Genomic DNA, 24,259 nt, shown 5'->3' with positions numbered 1-24,259 from the left:
TAAAAAAGGCTTAAAATCCACTTTAATAATGCATTCCTGTAACATTCCTCAGACTCGGACTTCTTAGTGGAACAATTACAACTTGTGTTCAAACAGTTTACACTAAATGAAAAATCTTGTAGTACTTCTACACAAAAGACAGGCAAGGTTAAGACTATACAAACATTTGTTTTAGTTAAATCTTCAGCAAGAGATACAGTATCTTTGTCCAATAGATTGTACTTTACTACCAGTAAAAATGAACAGCAATACAACACGTTATCAAAAAAAATCCATCCAAACAAGAGCCTCCCACAGCCATTCTGGCTGCACACGACAGTCAACTACTTTAAAGAAACAGATGGTCCAGATAAAGGAGTAACTACAAGTTAGAAGAAAAAGAAACAGAACAAAACCAAAATAACCCCGAACATAAAATCTTCCCCAATTAACTACATGATGAATCATTTAGAGCTATATCAATTTACAGAATCATGGGAGCTGCAAAGTACCCAGATGCTGCCCTATTCTCCAGAAACTTCCCTGTGCTCTTCAGCAAGGTACACTACACTAAAAAAATGCCAAGACACTGCAATTTTTATCTAGTTTAGTCTCAGGACCCCAGCTGCAAACAGCAACCTGGACTGGTCAAGGCATGAGGGTCCTTGCTGGATTTTACCGGCTTAACAACCATGGCATCCTCCCAGAATCCATTTTTCACATTGAAATTATAGGAATGCACCACATGAATTCTTCTAAAACCTTTACCAGTCAGACTGCACCCCCCTTGGCCTAGAGTGGCTTTACCAAAACAGGCCCTAATTAACTATTTTTAATATCATTCCCCCCCCCCCCCCCCCCCTTGAGTTGAGCCCTGCGTGGCCTGCCAAGATTCCTTTCCTTTTTGGGGTGTGCGCAGGGAGTAGCTTAATCCTGTTAGTATCTGCGACGCTTGTTAGACCCAAAATCAGCCCCTGGATTTCCTCTGTTGAAGGCAGGTGGGTTCCCTCCCATTGCTCCAAGGCCCTCCATCGCACCGCTCTGGCCAAAGCGGTCTGCAGGTGGTGGTGGAGTCTTGTGATGAGGACAAATGCAGAAGAAGCAGAGAAGAAAAACAAGGAACAATGGGCAGTTAAACACCATTTGAGCCGATTCAGATTTTACCAGGATTTCACAATTCCAGCTGACCTTGCTACAAAACTTCAGCTCATAAAAGAGCCCCTATGCCCTAAAACTAGACTGGCAGGACCAAGTCTCTTTCACTGCATAACTTGTAGGCAAGCACACTGGAATACACTGCACTATCTCAAAGACTAGTGGAGTGTGTGAGTAATGCAGCCTGGGCAAGCAAGACTTCACATTCCAATCATACTCCTTCACCCAAATAGAACGCAAAGGGGGCAATATACCAATCCTACAGCACTACCACAACCCAGGTGCACACAACATTCCAATTCCAAAATAAGTCTGTACTCTAATCCTATCCTGCTATTTCCATTCCTTTGGCTTTCCATTTTCCCAGCTGGGTTAGTGCTATTGCACAGCCTCTTGCTTCCAGCAGGGAGGTGATCAAAAGATAATTCAGGTTGGAAGGTACGCCATGAGGTCTCCAGTCCAACCTCCTGCTCAAAAATGAAGTCAGCTGCAAGGTCAGACCAGGTTAGCCACAGCTTTATCCAGTCAGTCTTGTAAACATCCAAGGATGAAGACTGCACAACCTCTCCCTGGGCAACTTGCTCCACTGCTTGAATGTCCTCATGGTGGACACAATACTTCCTTTGGGGAAGGTTCTAGAGGCAACCACTGCCTCTTCCTTCCCCCAGACTGGGGCTAAGTGACTTCACAGGAGAGCTGCTTTACACCAGGCTCCTGGGTTCCATATATTCTTTGTCCACAGATTTACAGCAGTGATACATAAATACGCAGTATTATGTGATGTACATATATGCACATCATAATTAGTATTAATACTGTAGATGACTCCATGGTATTGCCTGACCCAAACTTCAGTGAAACTGTCAATGGGAAGGTCCCTAGGGATTCTCAGTGCTCACTTCACCAGCAGTGCAGGCGAGGCACTAGCAGTAACACAGCACTCCTACCTTTCCCCCCTCCCTACAGATGAAAAATTCTGAAAAATCATGAACTTCTCCTGTAGGATACACCACAGGGAAGGAACACTGCAGTCACTCCAAGCAGCTGGAGCAAACATGCAAAGTAACTGCTCCCTACCTGATTAAAAAGCTGGAATTCAATGGCCCAGTAACTCCTAAAAACAAGCACATGGCCCGGATAGTTTCTAAGAAGACTGCACATATTTTTGTCCATTAGAGAAACAGCTTACTGCTTTTCAGAAATACTGTATTATTTCATTACACTGATCTGAACTACCTCCCCTTTAAAATTCCTCTCTTCATCTTCCCCCTTCATTTCCTTGTGTAGTACATGTTTTCTTAACCTCAGCCACTTTAGTGTCCCCACCACTTTGGCACAAAAACTTATATCTAAATAAAGCTGCTCTTAATGGCAAAAAAAAAAAAAAAAAAGAAAAATCCCTAATGTAGCATTCATGAGAGGATCAAGAAGTCTAAGAAGGAAGTTTTGCAAAATTGTTTATTAGACCAGTTGATACAAACTGCTAAAGGAAGATTCATTTCTGGACAAACCTGACTGCTGCTGGTACTGCTGCTGTCTGGGAGTGCTGACACTGAGAAAGGATTGATGCTCTGTATTACAAAGAAGAATGAGAGATGCCACAGAAGCCATGGTCTATTGTACAGCTCTGCAGTAAAGCTTAAAACTAAATAAGTAAATTTAAAAAGGAAAATAAATAAGCATAACCTCCACTGATTATTTGCTCTTTACCTCCTAAGCAAATGAGCTGAACTCATTTGAGCATACTCACTATTACCATACTCATTTTAGCCTATCAGCATAGGAGAGAATTGTTTTTAAAACTGGTCCCGACAGCCTGGCTTTATGCCTGCAAGAACCTACTCTCAAAACACACATTCAACAAAGTGCTTTCCATTATGCCTTTTAAACGTTAGCCATATATTATTGCTAAGACTGTAAGTAGTTATTAGACTTGGTTCAATCTTCTGAAAAAACATCAGCCAGGACCTAGGCAAGATTAACTTCTCAAGACTTCAGCAGGAGTTAAGCAACAGGTCTAGTCAGACAAACAAGCTCAACTTCAGCAGCATAGTTATTTTCATTGCTTCACAATGAAAACAATCTGCATTTAAAAGGTGTGCACAAAAGCAGATGGAGATACATTACCATTCCCATGGCTCCATCAGGTATCATAGCTCCAGGACCAGTCGCAGGAGGTGCAGCAGCTGGGACATTGGTACCACCCATGGCTCCTCTATTGTTCATGCCAATGGTACCTGGAAAAAGACGACTGAAGAATAGTCCTGGCAGATGCAGTGACTGGGGTCTACTCATCACTCCAGAGCCACAAAACACCGTGCAAGCTCTGTGTAAGCTCCATGTAGTGCTATATTCAGGGACAGAGGCCTAGTCCATTAGCTAGCTTTGCAACACCAGGTCAAAACAAAACGGATCTTGCATTCCAGTATTATCTGAAACTACAGCAGGCTTTAACACTCACCACTTTCAGTAACCACTAAGCCTCTTCACTTGCTCTTGTACACATGGCCTGAACCATGTAGTCAAAATATGGAAGTACAGTAATCAAGTTTATTTCCTGGGCCCACAGTCTAGCACTATGCGTCATACCAGCTTCTGCATCACTACAAACTTCTGAAGCACAGTAGGGGTCCAATGGCAATGTCAACAAAGTCTTTTGTTTACTGAACTGAGTCTTTCATGACTTACAGTAGTGCCCCATACCCAGATTTTGTGGTTTGGTGTCATGTGAACACTGCCTGTTACTGAACTGGGAGAAGATCAGTACAACTGAGTTTCTAAATAAAAGCCAACAAAATAAAACTACTCAAAAACTGTACAGATTTTGTAAAGGAGGAAAGGAACATGCATAAAACAGAGAACACTCTTACCTCCCATACTCATCTGTCCCATCCGCATGTCTGGTGGCTCCCTCTGGAAAAAGAGACACTCATTTCAAATGATAAAAATTCAGGCTTAAAAAAAAAAAAAGTAATTACCCAAGTTTAGTGAGTTCTGAGGTTTGCTGCTGAAACTGTAGAAAAGTCATACCCAGGGTTAATTAAGAAAAAGAGGATCTAAGGTACCTTCACACTGTAACTGCTTAACACACAGGTCTTATTTAAAATCATCTCATTCTGAAGGACTGTTTTTCACAATCATGGTAAAACATCCAGCAGCAAAGCTGTGCATGCAGATTTTGCCAAACAGCAGCATTAAGAGATATCTGGTATCTGGACGGGGAGATCTACTGAGCAGCAGTAACACATGAGATAGTTTTGCTACTTTCTCAGCATAGCTAAGAAGCTTTTCCAGTTGAAAGGAATGCAAGCTTACATAAAGACACAGCAGTGGGTCACTTGCATTAAAATACCAGTTAGTGAGTTCAGTTTCTCATTTACTAATAGAGCACAGGACACACAACAGCTCTCCCCCACTGCAAAATTAGGAGCACCTCCTCACTTCAGTGAGGGTACTACTTTTTCCATAGTGGGAACTGAAAAACAGATTTCACTTCACCTGTAGTCTCAGTGCCACTATTTAGCATACGAAGGCACTATTACTTAGAGAAACCAGGAGTTCTGCTACACAGGCTAATATTCACATATCTGGTAAGTTACATGGTTTTGGCTCTCTTGGTTTGACATCAATTGACCCCTGAGGAAAATAGCTAAATATTTCACGAGGATACAAGAACATTGTCACCCAGTTGCCTCCATGCCATTATACCACCTCAACAGCACTTCAGCTGCCTTGACAATAGAAACTTGCTGGGACTGGAAACACATTGTTCTTTATAGAACTAGAGATACTACTATTAAAAGGCAGGTACCACACATTTTACATTACAAGAAAATACAAGCAATTATCATGCCTGCAGCAGTGCCTCAAGCTCAGATCATTTCATCTGAGCATGACTAAGACAGACTGCAGACTACAGGTATAACTGGCCATATGATCATAACAGGGCTCTGCAGCAATCCTTCAAGACAGTACATCTTTGTTACTGTTAGAATAAAATCAGTTAGCATATATTCTTCTGAACAGCAAGACAGCTAATAAGGGCCCTAAATGAACAGCAGTGGATCAGTAACTGGGGTATTTGTATTCCCCAGACTAAGCTGTATTAAGACTGGAGGGAGTCAATAATTCAGAGCAGAACACACTAAAAATGTAGAGTCTAGCAACCAACAAATTAAGCATTCACAGAAAGCCCTGTGCTGTGGAAGCGCAAAACCCTTATGTCAATGTCTGGATGTAACAGGAAGGTAGAAGCACTCATACCGCATCAGCAAAATTCCCTTTAAAGCCTTCCTGCTGGCGTCTCATCATCTCTTCTTGCTGCCTTCTCATTTCCTCCTCACGGCGCCTGCGCTCTTCCTCTTGCCTGTAAAAAAGGTCCAAGAATACTCGGTACAATACAGAACAACCATTTGCTTCACAGCATTGCAGTGCTGCCCAATTGGTCTTGTTTGGAAATATACAATTTTAAGAACATTATTTTGCTGAGGCTGTAAAATATTAGGTACCTTATAATGAGAACATAGAATCATAGAATAGTTAGGGTTGGAAAGGACCTTAAGATCATCTAGTTCCAACCCCCCTGCCATGGGTAGGGACACCTCACACTAAACCATATCACCCAAGGCTTTGTCCAACCTGGCCTTGAACACTGCCAGGGATGGAGCACTCACAACCTCCCTGGGCAACCCCATTCCAGTGCCTCACCACCCTAACAGGAAAGAATTTCCTCCTTAGATCCAACCTAAACTTCCCCTGTTTCAGTTTTAGCCTGTTACCCCTTGTCCTGTCACTACAGTCCCTAATGAAGAGTCCCTCTCCAGCATCCCTATAGGCCCCCTTCAGATACTGGAAGGCTGCTATGAGGTCTCCAGGCTGAACAGCCCCAACTTTCTCAGCCTATCTTCATACAGGAGATGCTCCAGTCCCCTGATCATCCTCATGGCCTCCTCTGCACTTGTTCCAACAGCTCCATGTCCTTTTTATGTTGAGGACACCAGAATTGTACACAGTACTCCAAGTGAGGTCTCATGAGAGCAGAGTAGAGGGGCAGGATCACCTCCTTCGACCTGCTGGTCCTTTGGATGCAGCCCAGGGTACGATTGGCTTTCTGTGCTGCGAGCACACACTGAAGCTGCCTCATGTTCATTTTCTCATCAGCCAACACCCCCAAGTCCTTCTCCTCAGGGCTGCTCTGAATCTGTTCTCTGCCCAACCTGTAGCTGTGCCTGGGATTGCTCCGACCCAGGTGTAGGACCTTGCACTTGGCATGGTTAAACCTCATGAGGTTGGCATCAGCCCACCTCACAAGCATGTCGAGGTTCCTCTGGATGGCACTCCTTCCCTTCAGGGTATCAACCGACCCACACAGCTCGGTGTCATCGGCAAACTTGCTGAGGGCGCACTCAATCCCACTGTCCATGTCAGCGACGAAGACGTTGAACAAGACCGGTCCCAACACCGACCCTGAGGGACACCACTCGTTACTGGTCTCCAGCTGGACATTGAGCCATTGACCACAACTCTTTGTGTGCGGCCATCCAGCCAGTTCTTTATCCACCGAGTGGTCCATCCAGCAAATTGATGTTGCTCCAATTTAGAGACAAGGATGTCGTGCAAGATGGTGTCAAACGCTTTGCACAAGTCCCCGTAGATGACATCAACGGCTCTATCCCTGTCCATCAGTTCTGTAGCCCCATCATAGAAGGCCACCAAATTGGTCAGGCAGGACTTCCCCTTAGTGAAGCCGTGCTGGCTGTCACCAAGTACCTTGTTGTTTTTCACGTGCCTTAGCATGCCTTCCAGGAGAATCTGCTCCAAGATTTTGCCAGGCACAGAGGTGAGACTGACTGCTCTGTAATTCCCTGGGTCACCCATTTTCCCCTTCTTGAAAATGGGGGTTATATTTCCCTTTTTCCATTTATGTGCATGTTTGTGCACATTTCCAACAGTTTTCATCTTCAGGAGTTCATTATAAAAACAATATGAACACACCCAGGAGTATCTCTCACGAGGAATGGCAGAGGGAACTGGAGTGCTTTAGTCTGAAGAAAAGGGGGCTGAGGGGCAACCCTATTGATCTTTACAACAACCTGAAAAGGAGGCTGTAGCGAGGTGAGGGGTGGTCTCTTTTCTCAAGTAGAAAGTGACAGGACAAGAGGTATCAGCCCCAAGTGACACCATGGGAGGTTTATTTTGGGTATTAGGAACAATTTCTTCCCTGAAAGGGCTCTCAAGGACTGGAACAGGCTGCCCAGGGCAGTGGTGGAGTCACCAACCCTGGAGGCATTTAAAAGATGTATAGATGTGGCACTTATGGACATGGTTACTTATGGATATGGCAGAGTTAGGTTTACAGTTGGACTTGATCTTAAAAGTCTTTTCCAACCTAAATGATTCTATGTACACAGCAGCTCCCAAATACATGCCGACAACATGCAACATAATGCATTCAAGCCAAACAGTTCTCAAGACCCTTCTATTGCAGAAGTAGTCTGAAGATCTTCCTGGGGCTTCTCAAAAGGAGCCCGAGATAAGAGAGCTGGAATGGAAAGAGAAATCTCTGGACTAAGTTATCCCTCAAATGAAGAGATAGATGGTAGAACAGGGTTTTCCAACCTGCAGCACTGAATCACTGCACTGATTCCGATTTTTCTATCTGCTCTGTCAAGGAGCTAAACTGAGACACAGAACTGTAAAAAACCTCAAATAATAATCAGTGGAAGAAACCCCTAATTCTTCCATCTTAAAACACCTGTATACTCCCCCTGTGGACAAAAAGGTCCAAAACAACAGTCACATTTTAGGTAATAATTAAATCATTACACTTAACAATTAGGTGCACTGAAGAAGCATTTTATTCCATAATATTATGGGTTCACAGGCCATAACCTGCCCCCTTACCTGAGTTCCAACTGTTTACGTTTTTGTACTTCTTGGTTATGCAATTCCTCCATTCTCCTCAGCTCTTCCTGGCGTCTCATTAAATCTGTAAGAGACGACAGTAAAGAACCCAAACTCATCTCTTATGCCACCTCTTAACAAGCTCCTGAACTAGAACCCTAACACACAAGAGAGTAAGGTAACAGAGCCTCCAGCAACACAGTAACATCTCTCCATTTGTTTGCCACACCATGCTTGGTTACAAGCCAAGCAGCTCAACTTGGCTCAGCTTCAGTGCACTCTAGCCAGTCTACTAAGGTACCACCCCTGGATGTTGCAGGGCCATGTTCTGATACTGTATTTGCCTTGGACTGATACCTTGCCGCATGAGCATAACCTGGTGCTCATGGCGTGCTGCTTCCATTTCCATTTCCAGCTTCTCTCGAGCTTCCTTGATGTTGCGGTCTACTTGCTCTTGCTGCTGTTTCTCCATTTCTATTAGAGCCTTCCAACGCATGGCATATTCATATTCAAAGCTGCCAGGCTGTGCAAACCGAGGAGGCTGCTCACGCTCCCTGTCAAGCAAGGAAGAGCTAGTGAACACTTCAACAGAGCAAGGAGGAACCAAGAAAAACACACTTGTGTGTTAAATGCAATGGCAGATCCTTTTAGTAGCCAGAAAAGCATTTCTTAGCAAAACAAGTAAGGAACCACTTTGTCTTCTATTTTCTCACAAATAGCTATGCTTAAGTGTCTGCTTCTCAGGAATCTGCTTATTGAACAGAGAAGCTTTGGCAGAATCCTCCTGCAGAATTAATTATACATAGAAACTGTCCTGCTCTCCTCCGTAATAAGCAATGGCACTCCTTTTGTAAGACACAAAAAATATTTAGAAATACTCTGGAAAGAAACAGCCTTTGCTCCTGCTCTGTATCTTATGGCTAGATCCACCTCTGAAACAAGCACTGCCCAAATGTGTGTATTTCACTAATCTCTGCAGCCCCTGAACCTGAAGCACATGACTATGCTTAATGCAGCCTCTCAGCTTCTGAAGCTCTGTAGTCTTTCTTACTCAAAAAATTCATGACCTCACATTGTTTACTAATTCCCACTGCCTGGATCACATGATACTTACTTATACTGGGAAGCCTCCAAAGACCATGGCCTTATACATAAATAGCTCTCCAATCTCCTAATGCTATTCATATCATTCCTTAAATTTTCACTGTGAGTTCAAATCTGTTTCCTCTGCACTTTCTGTAATACTTAAGAGCACGTAACTTAAGTCTTTTCTTCATAGAATCATAGAATCGTTAGGGTTGGAAAGGACCTTAAGATCATCTAGTTCCAACCCCCCTGCCATGGGCAGGGATACCTCACACTAAACCATATCACCCAAGGCCTCGTCCAACCTGGCCTTGAACACTGCCAGGGATGGAGCATTCACAACCTCCCTAGGCAAGACATTCCAGTGCCTCACCACTCTAACAGGAAAGAATTTCCTCCTTATATCCAATCTAAACTTCCCCTGTTTCAGTTTTAACCCCTTACCCCTTGTCCTGTCACTACAGTCCCTGATAAAGAGTCCCTCCCCAGCATCAGCTTCTCATCTGAGCAAGGGGATCTCATGTTATCTCAAACTGACCCAATTTTTTATTCCAAGAACTGAAACAGACATGTGGAGGCTGCCAGTCTTGTCCAGCAGCATGGATCCAAACCCACTGCTTGCTTTCAGCTGACCATGGCAAGAGAACAGAGTACACAGTTCTCTTCCCAGAGTCAGGTCACATTTACAAAAACAAGGACGACCTTTAGAGCACTGACAAGCCACCCTCTGACGACTGCAACACTATTCAATGCCCTAGTCCACAGGTAATCTCATCTCCTGTCACATGGCAGGCACATACTTGTGATATTGTTGGTTTTTAATGACTAGCTTCTCTGGCAGTCCCTCTTCATCATCATACTGATCCATGGGCTCCACAGTAACAGGGCGAGGGAATCTGTAAAGAAAAGATTATGTGCTTTTAAGAAAATTCAGGGAGCTTGCAGTGTAGGAAAGGTACTGTGTCTGAACTTGTGTAAGAGTGCCTTTAGCACTCCCAAAGAAATTCAGAGCAGTTGGGGATCTCAACCAAACTGAAACCAGAAATCAATTTGAACACTTTTTTCTTTCTTTCTAGAATGGGAGTTGAACTGTTAATCAAAATCCTTGTTGAATCCAAACCAAAACTGTAGTGAAAGAATATTTGCAGTTACTGATTCAAATTAACAGCATAACTAAAACCTGACATGCTCCAGTAGGATCTACTCTGTATGAAATCCTGTAGTCCCGAGAACATGCGTTTTTTTTTTCCCCCTCCCTTTCTTCTCTTGCTACGTGGCCAATGATGGGCTGCAAAAGTCTTTGTGTGCCTTTTTATAGCTGCCTGAATAAAGCAAAGAGTAAATACACTCTCCTCACTGGAGATCATTTGCTGTACCATTCAGACATACTCTCCTGAGAGACGACCACATGCCATTATTGCCAAGCAGCAGTGCCCTTAAGTACCTGTTGGGCCCTGTCTGAATTCCCTTCCCCCCTCCCTAAGAAGTCCACTGGTGCGCTTCACAACACAAACGCTGCACACATGTGCTTCTGTCCTCCTGGTTTCTGCATGAAGAAGAAAGTATTTAATAGAAGTGTTCCCAATCTCTGAATTAACTCCCCACCACAGCACTGACACTGGTCGTTCTCAGCACAGCAGCACTGCAGCTTCTCATTAGCCCCTCAACCCCATTTGTCATAGCTGAGGAAGCTGCAGCGGCCAGACTCCATCAGGAAGGCAGGACAGAGGCTAAAATCTCTCTCCTCATATGAAGATCCACAATGTAGCTTTTCAGTTTGATGTGGCATATTCATATTTCAAAATGAACAGTCTTAATTTTCCAACATGAACCAACTGCCACCAGTTTATCTAGCTGCTACCGTCATGAACTAGGACAAACCTGAACAAATTTAATTAAAACCAAACCATAACTAGAAATAAGCAACATACTGTTTTGCCGTCCCAGATATCAGATGCACTGAGAGCTACAAAAAGACTGAATGTTACCCTCAGGTGCTCTCAGTCATACACTGGTAGTGATTAGTCTTGCATGATCACTTTTAAAAATACATTTTCATGGTTCTTTCAGGATATAAACTTCTGAATCAGCAAAAGCACCCTGATGGCAATCCTGCAGAGCACTATGCACTGTGCACTCTGCTGGTTATCCCCAGAGTCTCAGGGGAAAGCTGTGAGATATTAAAAAAACACAATGCAAACAAAAATACCCAAGCCCCAAAACCAAACCAAACCCCACCACCCCAAAACCAACAAAACCCGACATCTGCTCCTTGAAACAGAATGTGTTGTGCATGGGTGTATGATTCTGCCATATGCAGGCCTCCAAGAATAAGGAGAGAAGTGAGAAGTACAAAGCTTATAAAGTTCTTCTGGAAATGAGGGGTATAGCCCCAATTTCAGGAGGCATTCTCTTCACAAATTCTAGGTGTATTCATACAAAATATACAATAATTTTATTTCCAAGAGTTCGAAAAATCGCTCTTGAGTTAGAGCGACAAGCCATATGCTGTGGAATGCACCTAGAATTAGTCGGTTACTTGAGCAAATTGACGTAATCATGCAAGAACAAGCTTTTTTCCTTGGTCTTGAATCATTAAGCAACAAAGTTTATTATGGTGAAAAATCCAAACAATCTACCCGGCCGCCTCCTCTGACAGATCCCATGCTCACAGTGGCAGATCAGCATTCCACACCAGTAGTGTCTGCTGCTGAGCAGAGTCCCATCCCAAGACTTGCCTTCTGAAGCGACCCAGAGCGCACAATTAACACACTTGAGCTTAATTTCTAACAAATTATATGGATGGTCTCTGAAACAGCTCCTGCTTCTTAAACACTGCTTTACTTACCCTAAGAAGGCTTTATCCAGAAAGCAAGAGCTTGTCGATAAATTTCATGCATTTACCCCACTGGCAGCTTCCCAGGATAAAGTTTTCAGACCTGAGTTTCAGCAGACTCACTCTTGTTGGAACAAAGCTCAGTAAAATTCTCCCTGGGAAAACCACTTCCCACCTGCTCCCTGTCTGTCCTGCTCTGGTGTGAAGAAACATTGCTCACAAGACAATGCCACCCCTCAACCTGCACACATGAAAGCATAACACTTCTCACCCTCCATACTTACGTAGTTAGCAGGAAAGACCCATCGCTACATCTATCCAGGGCTTTCCTAGCAGCAGGCTTCCCTGAGAACTCCACAATGCCTTTCCCAGAGGATCGTCCTCTGTCATCCACAATAACCACAGCCCTTTCCACCTGGCCAAACACTGAGAAGGCTTCCTCCAAGAGCTCATTGGACACAAACTGAGGCAGGTTCCTGACGGTCAGTGATGCACTGTGGCACGCAAAACGCACTCTTAGCTGCTTCCCACGTAGAGGCATGTTGTCTAGTTCCACCTTTGCAATCTCTGCCAGAGTGCGAGTTTCCTGAAGATAAAAAAAGTTACCGTTAAAACTCTCAATGCAGTACAAAATCAGCCAGTGTCAGAACAAGCCTATTTCTCCTGATCAAGTAGTTCACAGAGAGGAACAAATAATCTTCCCACAGTATGGTAAAAAGTGCCCTAACAAACCATAACTGCTGTCTATCATCAGTTACTCTACCTGAATAGAGTATGTGCAGAGTAGGGCAGGGGAATGTATCACCATAAACTTAATACAGCAGCCAGTACAAACTAAGCAAACAGTTAAATGATCATTATGCATCAGCCATAACTACATTAAGTCTACAAAGCAGGATTCTTCTTAAAAGATTAGTGAAAAAAAAAAATAATCCAACGATCCAACTATTAGGCAAGTCTGGTAACTGTAAAAGGAAATGCTGATTGTATGACAATCCACAAAAACCACCCTATGCCAGTTTCATGCACTTCCACTCATTTAAGTCACCATCAGGCAACTACACTACAGCAAAGTGCCCACTTTGGTGTGGGAACCTCATGTTTCATCCACTAACCTTCAGACTTTCAAAAAGGTAGTACATGATCCAACAAAGTCCAAGAACCACTACTCTATGTTGGTAGCTACCTACCTCCTAGCTACACTTCTATGTAATCACCTAGAGATCCCCTACTTCAAGAGCATTCACCACTCCAGTAATACTGCACGACCTCCTATATCCATAGAAGTTCCATGGTCAACCCTTCCAGAATACGGTAGTCACCTTGTCTGTAACAGCATCACACTCATGTCTTCCTTCTGTTTTCTACCAGCTGACTTCAGAATAACTTAATCAGATAAATCCTTAATAAATATACTTAGTAAATCCTGCCACAAACTGCCTGAATCCACATTCCTTTTCATAACAAGATCTAGACAAACCACTTGCAGGAGCTGATCCCATATTCCAGGTTACTAAAATCAAGAGGAGACTTAACTAGCAAGCTATCTGAACATCTGCTACTTTCAATTAGCAACACTCCTCTAGCACGAGTCACTGCCACAAAACACCCCAAAGGTAGCATGTCACTCACCAGCCTGATAAAGCCAAAGCCTTTATCCTTGTGGATGAAGACTTCACCTGCCTTGCCATACTTCTCAAATAACTTTCTCATCTCTTCCTCTGTAATGTCAGGGGGCAGATTCCCCACAAACAGGCGGCTTCTTTGGGTGAAGGTCTTTTCACCAGGTTTCCGGAAGTTCTTCAGGTCAATAGTCAGGCCTTCATCTGAGGGGAATAAGGTACACAGCTGCTCTACAGTTGGGGGGATAAATTCTATTAGGTTTCATCAGAGTGAACACAGAAACATAGGCAACAACACCCATTCACTTCAGTCTCAAACCTCTCCAGCAACAAAGGGATCTGATTTCAGAATAGGTCTATATTCTTTTTAAAGAAAACATGTACTTGGACCTCAATGCTCATTAACAACAGTGAAAGATAACTCAGAACTGGAGAAAAGGACAACACTGCAGCTCAAAATAAAGATAAGGTATTTCACCCAACTTTTGGAGATCTGGTCAAGATGATTGGCCCACAACAAAATCAACTGTAGACACAATACAGGACTTTGCTGTTACAACCTGAGCAATTATAGAAATACCAGTTTGGCCAGCAAACAGATTTTTACTAAAAAAACCAACCAAACAACCCTCCCCCCACCCAAACCAAACCAAAAGCTAAATTAAACAAAGCCCCTAACTCTCCCCCCCACCCCCCAAACTCCAAGCCCAGATGTCTAGACAAATATGCAAAGAGGAAATTTTGCCCACAGATAACATCTGAGACAGCTGTCATTCTGCGAGATGGGATTTGTGTTCTAGAATCCTGGGCTCCCAAAGCTGGAGAGAAGGCTGGAATGGTGAAAATGGTGGGGAGAAAAACCCCATCTCCCAAAACCCAGCCATACAGGTGATTTCTCAGAAAAAAATACAATGTTCATGAATAAAACCTATATCCAGTAAGCGATGTTATAGCCAACACTAATAAACAGGACAGATTGCAGGAACATTCCCAAATCCCCACATGCATATACAAACTTTAACCCTTAATTCAGCAAGAGTCCAGCACAATCCTGGAAGATCTGTTACGTGCCAGATACAGAGGTGGCTTTATTATCACTCTAACTTCCTGTATCCCATTTTTCTGAATGCATATCAAAACTCCTCACACAGACGGCAAGCCACAGAATGCAGTTCCTTTGCTTTGCTGAGGACATTGCACAGTCACACATATGAAATAAAACTATGATCATGAGTGGCTTGATTCAGGCTATAAAGCATGGCACTGATCAGGAAATGCTACTCATGCAAAGACAACTCATGCAAGACAGGCAAGGACAACTCTTTCTAGAGAATAAACACACATCTATGACTAACACACACACAAAATCAATCAAATAATAAATAAAATCAATCTGACAGCACTATCTGTGGAAGAGCAGTGGAAGTTATCTACTTCACACAAGCAGGGTGCATTAAGTGTTTTGTCCTGTGAATGTCACAACATTAGCAGAAGTGCTCGGGGAGCAAGCTTAACTGCAAGGCTTGTGAGCACACTAGGAGGGACTTACAGCAGAATTATACCACTATCACTGTCCTGCCTTGAGCAGATTCACTCAAAGGAATCTGAGATACAGTCCCTCACTATAAGCTGATCCCCGTGAGAATATCACAATACAGCTGCTCTGTTGTACTGTTCCCAACCTGACTGGAAAGGACTGGACTGCCACCCCTGCCTATTATCTTCTATGACCTGATAAGGAACCTGCTTAACAGAGCCATCTAATAAAAATATGCAAGATTTTTTTTACTAGCCCAGGATTTGTGTTTCCCCCCAAAGGAATCATTCAAAAGTGCATGTGAATTCTCTGTTTTGGTTTGAACAGTGAAAGTGTCTGAACTTAAAAAATGAAAAACTAATATAAGTAAAGCACTTCTTCACCGAAAATGCTAATTGCAATACCTTGCTGCCACACTTCTAAACTATGAAGCCAGATCAGTTAAGGCCCCAGAAGCCACTGATGTTGCCTCAGCTCACAAGCACCTCCTCTGTATCCCGACAGCAGGGCACAGCGAGAAAAAACCTGGAAGCGCACTAGTTCAGTATTAGCCAGTACCTGAATGCTGAAATATTAAGTAAAGCTGGTCCCTCTCACGTAAAAATTTAGTCTTAACATGTGACTGCAAACAGCTATAACAACGGTCTTCCTATAGCTGTACTCTTACAGCAGATTCGTTTTGCTAGCACTTAGAGAAACCTATGTTGAGAAACCACCCGTTACGGTTAGATTACAAAAAGAAACGGAGGCAAGGGAAAGGGGACATCACGTATTTTCAACGTTTACAGAAACACTGTTAGAGGTTCAAAAACATCCTGAACTTCCTTTTTTTAAGCGAGCTTTTCTTGAGAATTTGAGACAAAGGAACCTCTACATCACTGCCCAGTTTCAGGAGCACAAGAAACTTATGAACAAACCCCAGCCAAACAAAAGGCAGCTGCATCCATCTTTGAGCAGATTAAGCAAAACAAGCCCCCAAAATAACCCTGCAGCAATTCAAACCCCCGCCTCCAACGCGTAAGCCCGACTACTGCGAGCGGACAGCGAACGCAAGCGCGGTTTGCTCGAGGGCCTGAGAGCTTATTGTTTTAAAGCGAAAAAGCGAGTTCGTTAGTTTCCGCCAAGATCCGCCGCACTCGTGCGGGCCGGCAGCCGACAGGGACCCGAAGTTACGCTACGGAGCGAGGGCGGTCGCTTAACGCCTACCCAAAGCAAGGCCGGGCGGCCCGGCGCGGCGGGCCCGGGACTCACTCTGGCTGTTGGCCTGCTGCCCGTTGGCGGGGATGGACGGTGGCGGGTGTGGCTGGTGCTGTTTCCGCGGAGCGTGGTTCTGCTTCTCCATGTTGAAGCCCTTGTTGCCCTGCATCTTCCCCACCTAAAAGCAGACACGCCCGGTCGCTCGCGGCCCCCAGGCGGCTTCCACCGACCCCTGCCCCGCCTCGCCAGGGCCTGCCCGCCAGCCACAGCGGCCGCATGCAGCGACGGGGCGGCCCGCGCAGGCCGCAGCAAGGCCCGGTGGCAATGTCCGCTTGTAAGCGCCAGGCCCGCAGCGGAGCCGAGCCAAAGTCCCGCCGCCGTCTGGGCTCACCTGGCGGCGGTCCCCGGCTCCGCGGCAGACGGTGGCCTGCAATCCCCTCAGCGGCGCGGAGGAGAGAGCGCGCGCGCAGGCAGCACTCACGCAACCTAACCAGACGCCCACCACCCGAGCTCCCATTGGCCTTCCATCTCCAGCGCCGCGCCGCCACTGGCCGTACTAGCCGCCACTCACAGCCCTTAGGCGAGGAGGGGCGGGACCATCCCACCCCATAAGCCCTCCAGCTGGAGCCGATTGGTTCCCACGGCGGTGGCAGCCCGGCGCGCGCGCTGCCAATCATCGCGGCGGGCACAAGGCTTGGGTGCGCAAAAGCCGAGGGACAAAGGAGCCCAGCAGCCGCCTGGCCGAGCGGCGCAGGCGCACTGAGACAGGAGCACACGCAGGCGCGGCAGGGGCCGCGCGCTTTAAAGAGACAGAGGCGGGGGCCGAGCGCGTGCCGCGGTGCGCTCACATTCTGCTCTTCCCCCCCCCCCCCCCCCCCGTGCCCGGGGCCGGCGGCAGAAGCGCGGCTTTGGTGTGCTCGACGTGCCTCGGGCGAGCGCCAGCCCCGTGTCCGCGCCCCGCCTCATGCGCCCCGGTGCCTTCCTCTTGTCCGCCTGGCACCTCGGCCAGGGCGGTGCTGCCCCGCTGCGGGCGGGCAGGGCTCCACAGGAAGAGCCGGCCTGCGGGGCCCCGGGGCTGTCGCGGCATGGGCAATTTCACTGCCTTTCAGTAAATCCTCCCGCGTCCTGCCGCAAGTAACAAGGCGGGTGCCGTGCGCCCGTGGCCAGCCTGCTCTCCGGGCACAGCAGCCCTGCCGGAGCGAGTGCGGCCGGCGGCGTGGCCGGTTCCCCTGCCCGGAGGTCGCCCCGACTTCTCCCGGCCCCCGCCCTGCGCACCGCGGACCCCGCGGGGGACAAGGAATCGGGCCGGGGCTGTGTCCCGGCGGGTGAAGGAGTGGGGCGGCTACGGGGGGCAGTGGTGGGATCACCCGCGGACGCGAGAGCCCCCGAGAGCTGGGGAGGCACGGCCTGGCACGCGGGTGCACGCTGGGGAAGGGGTGTGTGTTGGAGGGTGCCGTGGGCGGGGGAGCCCATGTCGGGGGTGTCGTGAGCACGGGAGGAGAGCCCGGGGAGTGCTGGGCGCCTCGGGTAGGGAAGGGACCGGGGCCTGAGTGGGGGAGGGGAGCCGGAGGGGGCGGTGGCCGGGGCAGCCCCTCCTAGGGGCGGAACGGCATCCCGGGCCCCGCGGAAGCCCCGCCCAGTCGCGCTGTCACTCACCGCCCCGGGGAGACTCTCCTGCTCCGGGGAGGCGGTGGCGGCGCCTGGAAGCGGCCGGGCGGCTCTCCCCGCGGGCAGGTAGAGGCTGTGGCGGCGAGGTCGAACTGGGCGCCCCCGGGGCGGCAGTGGGCCCGGGTCGTGCGAAGCGGCAGCGATAGGGTTAAGGGGGGGGGGGGGGGAGTGGGGGAGTGGGGTGGCAATCTTGCTGCTCGCGATCCGCTCCGCACTTTGCGGGTGGCCGTGCGGGCACCGGCGGGGAGCTGGGCACCCCGTTCCGGGCCGCGCCTCCCGCCGCGCACGGTCCCCCGCCTCTCGCCGTGCCCCGCCGGGGTACGGGCGCTGCCCGCGTTCGGCTCCGCTCTGTCTTTTCACGGGGCCCTGCTCCGCCGCGCTGATCCGCTTCGGGTTTTCCTGCCGCCCGGTGGAGTGCGGGCTGAGGCGCCAATCCTAAGCTCCTTGCTCCGCGTTTGCGAGGCCACCGCCTGCAAGAGAGTCTCGCGAGCCCAGGCTTCGCCGCGACCAATAGAAAAGCGTCCCTCGCTCTGTACAGCCAATAGGACGCGGCCTCTGCCCCCCCGCTGGCTGCAGCGCGCTGAGGGCTCCGAGCGGCGCCTCCATTTAAAGGGGCCGCGACCAGAATCCGGGCTCTGGGTGGCGCGGGCGGCGCAGCGCTGGGTGCAAGGTATGAGGGGTGCCGGCCGCAGGCACCTCCCTGCGGCTGCCCGGGGCCGCAGCTGGAGTGGCGGCATGGGGCCCCGAGCGTGGGGCGCCGGTGCTTGGCCCCCCCGGGGGGGGGGGGGGGGCGGGGCAGGCGCGTGCGGCGCGGGTCCCGGACGGATGCCCGCCCGGGGGGCGGGGCTTATCGCTCCGATAGGGGGCGGGGCTTGCACCACCCACCCGGGTCGTGGCGACCGCTTGGGGGCGTCCCGCGCCAGTGTCCACGGGGGAAGGCCGAACCCTGCCCCGACCCGCGCTCACCGCGTGCGGGGCTCGTGGTGCCGCACGCGTCGCACGCAGCCTCTCTGCGAGGGGCGCTGGGGAGGTGTCCCCCACCCCGTGCTGGGGCGCGCCGGGCTCGGGGCTTCAGGGGGCTGATGCCAGCTCCTGGAGCGCCTGCCTTAGCGCCCATCCCTGTCCCTGCTGTGCGGCAGTGCCCGCCCAGTGCTCTGCCCCAGCACCTTCCTTGACCGCCTCTCCCTGTGCCTTGGGCAGAGGCTTTGGGCTACGCAGCCTTAATGCTGTTCTCACCACATGGGGTAGTGAAGCCTGTGGAGCTCCAGAAGCATGCAACTGCAGGTCTGTTGACCTGGCCACGTGCTCTGTCCTGCTTCCCCCTGTGTGGAGATGGTGGCTCTGGATCGGGGCAGGGCCTGGAGTGAGTCTGTGGGTTCCTGGGCACCATGTGCTGCCCTCGAGGACCAGGCTCTGTGAGAGAAAGGAGCAGCCCTGCAGAGCTGCTGGTGCCACTGGAAGAGACCAAGCCCCGACCTGTTGAATCATCTCTGACTGGCTGCGTGTAAGCAGCATGGCAGTGGCCAGCGAGGTGCCCTGGGTGAATTAATGTCTCCCATGGGTTTGCAGAGGCAGGACTGGCCCCGAAAGCAGGAGGGTGGGCACTGGTGAGGCTGGGAGCTGGCTGCGGTGGGTGCCTGTCACGAGAAAAAGCCATAGCAGTCACAGATTGCTTGTATGGACAGAGGCAGTGCTGGCCATGGGCTGTGTCAGGTGATGGTGGGGGATAGGAAGCTCAGCTGAATGCTGGAATGGTTTCTGAAGTCTCTTTCTGATGAGGGTGGGAGCTGCTTCATTTGTGCTCTTGCCTTCTCCTCCTGCTGTGCTTCAGCCTCTTGGTTTAGGCTGTAGCTTCTTTCCCTCTCAGGGCTACTACATTCTCCGAGAAAACTTAATCTGCATTTTCTTGTCTAACCCTGCCTATCCTGGGACCAAAGCTGGTGATATGATTGTAGCTCTGTTATTGCCAGTCCAGCTTTACTAAAGGAATAGCCACAGCCTACAGAGCTGCTGCCTGTAATGGCCAAGCTGCAGCTCACAGCCCCAGTGTACATATTTGCTCCATCTCTGTTTCTCTCCGCAGCTGCTTGTATCCCTCTTACTGCAAGTGCCCTTGCTTTAGAGGATGCTTTGTCTGTATGTCATAGCAGATTCCTCCACATCCAGAAGAAGGGGCTGAGGCTGCATCCATGGCCTTTGGGAGCAAAGCCCCTTGTGTAATTTCTTTTAGGGATGTTCTGTGGTCAGCGATGCCGGGATGCGCGACCCTGATGGACACGGGTGTGCTAGCAAAAGCCTCTAGTGCAGAAGGGTTATGGTAAAAGCAATACAAGGGAAGTGTGGAATAGGCTACAGCTGTGACAAGGAATTTGTTAGCTTAGCAAAGGTTGTTCTGGTAAGGTTTCTCTGGAATCGCATTTTAATCTCAGCAGTGTTTTAAGTGTTAACTTCTCTCTCTGCTGGCAGCATAGGTCAGAAAAGGGCAGTGCTTGAGACCATCTTCACCAGTCCTTCTGGCCATGGGCTCCAGGGGTGTTTTCTGGCCACTTCCTGTAAGCCTGTTCTGCTGCTCAGCCCTCAGCAGCATAAAGAGAATGAATAGAGTCAGTCACTAGGCTGGGTGAGACATTGGTCTGTTCAACACAGCCTTACCCAGTGCCAGTTTGTACAGCTGCATGGGAGGTGAAGCATCCCAACACTGGGAACCGTGTTTGGGGACCTGGCAGCAGGCACCTTGCAGAGCATTTTGAGACTTGTCAGCAAGGCCAGGGAGACAGCTTACCTTGAGCTTCCAGTATTTTTGTCTCTGTAAAGCCAAAATGTTAGATGGCTTGCTCTCAAAGATACACCCTTCCTGAGATTCTGCCCTCTTATCTTCTCTCCCTGTGCAGTAATGTTTATTCAAAGAATCACAGACAGATTTAGGTTGGAAGGCACCTCTGGAAGTCTCTAGTCTAACTGACCTGCTCACAGCAAAGCTGACTTGAGACTGTGTCATTCAGGGCTTCGTCCAGTTAAGTTTTGAGGACCTCCAGAGCCAGAGAGTCTGTGGCCTGGTCAGACAACCTCCTGCAGCATTTGGGCAACAGGCAGAAACCCTGAGGCCATCTCTTTCTGGCCACTTCCAGTTCTACTGTCTATTTCTGTCTTTCAATCAGTGTCTTCTTATCATCAGGGCAGTTTCAACAGGTGCTGCTTGAACATGCTGTGCACCTCCATGCTTTTCTGTTGTGCTTCAGCTACTACTCCCAAAGGTTTTTTACCCACCCACCTTCTTCGCCTGTGTATAATGCTGTGTTGGCGGGGCAGATGTTGTTATGTGGCAAGTGGTGAGCCTTGGAAGAAATGTTGCTTATTCATGTTATAGACACAAAGCTGTACGAGTAATAGGAGAGGTTTCTCTCTGACTTGATCTTCAAGTGCAGTTGGTTCTAGAAGCTGTTGCTCTCCAGGCATTGCTGCTAAGACTGTTTTAACATGTATAAACAAAACAAGTTGTGTTAGAGTGTACTTAGATATGTTGCTGCTTTCTCTGTTGCAAAGCCCTGATGTTTAGTGCTTGGCAGGGGGTGGGATCCTGGTCTTATGCAAAGACATGAGAGTCTTCAAGCTGCTGCCAGGATGGTGTCCTGGATGGATGAGCATGCTCCTGTGGCTGTCTTAGAGTTTACTACTAATACAGAGATTTTGGGTTAACCGCAACCAGTGCTGACATCCAAGCAATGCTGTCAAGTACCTTTAGAAGTGTTGCAGGAAATCTCCTGGTAAATCTAATTCCAGACAATTCTGCTGTTTTGCAGACAATTGTCTGGAATGTTTTGCAGAATTGTCTGGAATTAGATTTACATCTAGTTTTACATCTGCTCTGTATTGGAGAGTTCAGGCTTCCTTGATTTGAGTGACTGCTGTCGTGGAATCATAGAATGGTTTGGGTTGGAAGGGACCTTTAAAGCTCACCCAGTTCCAGCCCCTAGTTCGTCTAGTTCCATCCTGGAAATAGCTACACAAAATTTGAGACCTGCACCCTAAGCTGGTGCTCCTGTTGCAGAAAAATCTAGTGGTGAACTTGGTACTTTCCGGCTTTGGGGCTGTTAAAAGCCATCACTGGCGTCTTAAGGCTGCTGCTGGTATTCTGGGAAGTTTCTTCTTTACCCTTTCTACCAGTTCCTGTTGCATAGGCAGTTCCAGTCACATGTGACAGTGAAGACTGTCCTGAAGGGGACGTAGTGACAGCTACTGCTAGGTGCACTCTGAGGGAACCAATAACACATTTGTGAGATGAGACAACAGTTCACTTGAGGCTTGCCTGCGGAGCACAAGCTGAAGAAGTTGACCAGTGACATCTGCAGTAGCTATAGCTGACTTGGACGGTCACAGAGTGCTGCTGTAAAATCTCCAGGTCACAGAGGGTTTACATATCCCTGGTCAGTTATCTAAATCCACCAGGTTGGAAAAGACCTTTAAAATCTTGAGCCATTCCCAGTACTGCCAAGGCCACCCCTAACCCATGGCACTGAGGCCTCGTCTCCACGGGGTGTGAACACTTGCAGGGACGGTGACTGCAGCCCTGCCCTGGGCAGCCTGTTCCAATGCATGAGCACCCTCTGGGGCAGGAATTGTTCCTCAGCTCCATCTAAACCTGCCGTGCTGCAGCTTGAGGCCGTTTCCTCTTGTCCCATCCCTTGTTCCCTGGGAGCAGAGCCCAGCCCCTCCTGGCTCCATCCTCCTTTGGGGTAGTTGTAGGGAGTATTAATCTGGAAAGAGGTGTTTCTGAGTTTGTCCAACTTTGGTATCCAGCTGTTTGAGTCCTCGTATTTATTTGTTTGTATCTCCAAAGAGTCCTCTGCTGTTGATCTTACCTTGTGGGTTTTTTTTTGAGATGGGTCATGGCTCCCCATTTCTTTTCAATGAACAAAATAGGCTTATCACTGAAAGGTGTTTCCTGAATCATAGTTGATTCTTAAAGCAGTGGGATTCTTGCATTATTGTTTTTTGTGGGTTTTTTTTTTTTTTTTTATTATTGTTATTTGAAAACCATGACATAGGGGTTGGAACCAGATGATCTTTAAGGTCCCTTTCAAACAAAACCATTCTATGGTTCTATGAAGCATCTCAGCTCTTTCAGTATATGTCATCAAGTGTAGACACTAGCCAAAAATGAGATGATAATGTTCTGATGGGATGGGAGTTACTGTTTATTCTAAAATTTGGCACAAAAAGTAGGAACTTCCTCCAGAGATGTGCTCAGGTCTTACAGAACTTGTAGGTAGGGGTTCCCTGGGATGTTGATATAAGTGTCCTAATTTTTTTTAGCTATTAACACTTTTCATATTTCAGATGATCTCTAGTAGCAAAAAAAGGTAAATCCCTTCAGCCTTCAAAGGTCTTGAAAATCTGAATCCATATCCATGCCCATACCCATGAACAAAAGTCTAGGATAGGTATCTAAGCAATTGCTGTTCCTTTGCTGGAAGAAAACAGTAACTTCATGGCCATGCTATTTTGTGGGTAGTGAAGCCTTCTGAGGTATTCACTTCATCAAGAGAGATCTGAGATCTTACTGCCTGATTTTAATGAAATGTCTAATGATAGCTCCTCTTTTTTTTGTAGGTAGGCCACATATTCCTGTGCTAATAGTTACCTGAGGACACTGAGATGTGGAAGATCTGCCCAGTTGCAGCACCGCTGATGTCTTTAATAAGCTAGATAAAGTCTCAGGTAGTCACTTGGTGTACTTGGGTGTCCTGGTAGAGATGGCTCGCTCTGAGCTTCCAGGTCTGAGAGGAGATCCATGTTCCCCTCCTTTGGCAGGAAATGCAGGTCAGGTTTGGTAGTAACATGTTGGATCTGGGTGTCAGTATTGCATTCTATGCCAGTCCTGCCCACTCGGGGCAGACCCTCAGCCATCCCATCATTTAGAATCATGGAATCACAGAATCTCAAAGTTGTTTGGGTTGGAAGGGATGGGGAAGCTCCAGTTCCCTTGGGCAGCTTCTTCAGAAACTTGCATGCTACCTGAGAAGCAGTCTGCTTCAGACTTTTGTGCAGGGGACTCCTTGAACTTGATCTTCCCAGGATTATCTGTTGCTGAGTATTCTGGAGAGGATGGTGCTGTGTCCTAAGTAAGGAGTTTCCAAGTGTCCAGCAGAGCAGTCATATCTACTGCGTCCTCTTCGTTTGGCTTGGTCATTTTCCAGTGTGCTCTCCTCACTGCCAGGTATGTGGCTAGAAAAGAGGAAGATTTCAAGCAGAGCTCAGCAGCTGAGCAGTGCATCC

General features: G+C 48.1%; 2 protein-coding genes across 8 annotated transcripts in view; one reads left to right on the top strand and one right to left on the bottom strand.

Moving 5' to 3' along the window:
* On the bottom strand, positions 1-16,938 carry NONO (non-POU domain containing octamer binding). 5 transcript variants are annotated; one of them, XM_061446331.1, is made up of 11 exons: positions 16,847-16,938; positions 16,325-16,494; positions 13,592-13,812; positions 12,244-12,545; positions 9,924-10,019; positions 8,395-8,591; positions 8,038-8,122; positions 5,398-5,500; positions 4,005-4,047; positions 3,262-3,371; positions 1-1,053 (listed from the first exon to the last, which is right to left on the bottom strand). In XM_061446331.1, exons 2-11 carry the CDS (start codon positions 16,482-16,484, stop codon positions 916-918), a joined length of 1,455 nt encoding a protein of 484 aa, XP_061302315.1. In that variant the 5' UTR covers positions 16,485-16,494; positions 16,847-16,938; the 3' UTR covers positions 1-915. The 5 variants fall into 5 exon arrangements, with proteins under 5 accessions (XP_061302315.1, XP_061302319.1, XP_061302318.1 ...); XM_061446335.1 differs by having other exon boundaries at positions 16,370-16,494; positions 16,847-16,936; XM_061446334.1 differs by having other exon boundaries at positions 13,592-13,785; positions 16,847-16,935.
* Positions 16,939-17,910: 972 nt separating this feature from the next.
* ZMYM3 (zinc finger MYM-type containing 3) overlaps positions 17,911-24,259 on the top strand; it is a 33,190-nt gene continuing 26,841 nt past the window's right edge. For 2 of the 3 annotated variants that reach the window (XM_061446330.1, XM_061446328.1), the window contains exon 1: positions 17,911-18,049. The gene's annotated coding sequence lies outside the window, so the exon portion shown is untranslated. Of the gene's footprint in view, positions 18,050-18,143; positions 18,654-24,259 lie in introns of those variants that run through there. The other variant, XM_061446329.1, reaches the window with a different exon arrangement.

This window comes from Pezoporus flaviventris, unplaced genomic scaffold (assembly GCF_033815535.1).
Source record: "Pezoporus flaviventris isolate CSIRO_AGI_PZ_B2104156 unplaced genomic scaffold, CSIRO_AGI_Pfla_v1 ptg000005l, whole genome shotgun sequence".
Classification (NCBI taxonomy): domain Eukaryota; kingdom Metazoa; phylum Chordata; class Aves; order Psittaciformes; family Psittacidae; genus Pezoporus; species Pezoporus flaviventris.
This window is presented reverse-complemented; position numbering and strand designations above follow the sequence as displayed.

Coding starts and splice junctions, on each gene's coding strand:
- NONO (XM_061446333.1), bottom strand. CDS start 16,832: ATGGGAGCTCGGGTGGTGGGCGTCTGGTTAGGTTGCGTGAGTGCTGCC. Junction 13,813..16,324: donor GCCGCCCGGCCTTGCTTTGG/GTAGGCGTTAAG, acceptor CCCCAACTGTAG/AGCAGCTGTGTACCTTATTC. Junction 1,054..3,261: donor CTGATGGAGCCATGGGAATG/GTAATGTATCTC, acceptor CCTCATCACAAG/ACTCCACCACCACCTGCAGA.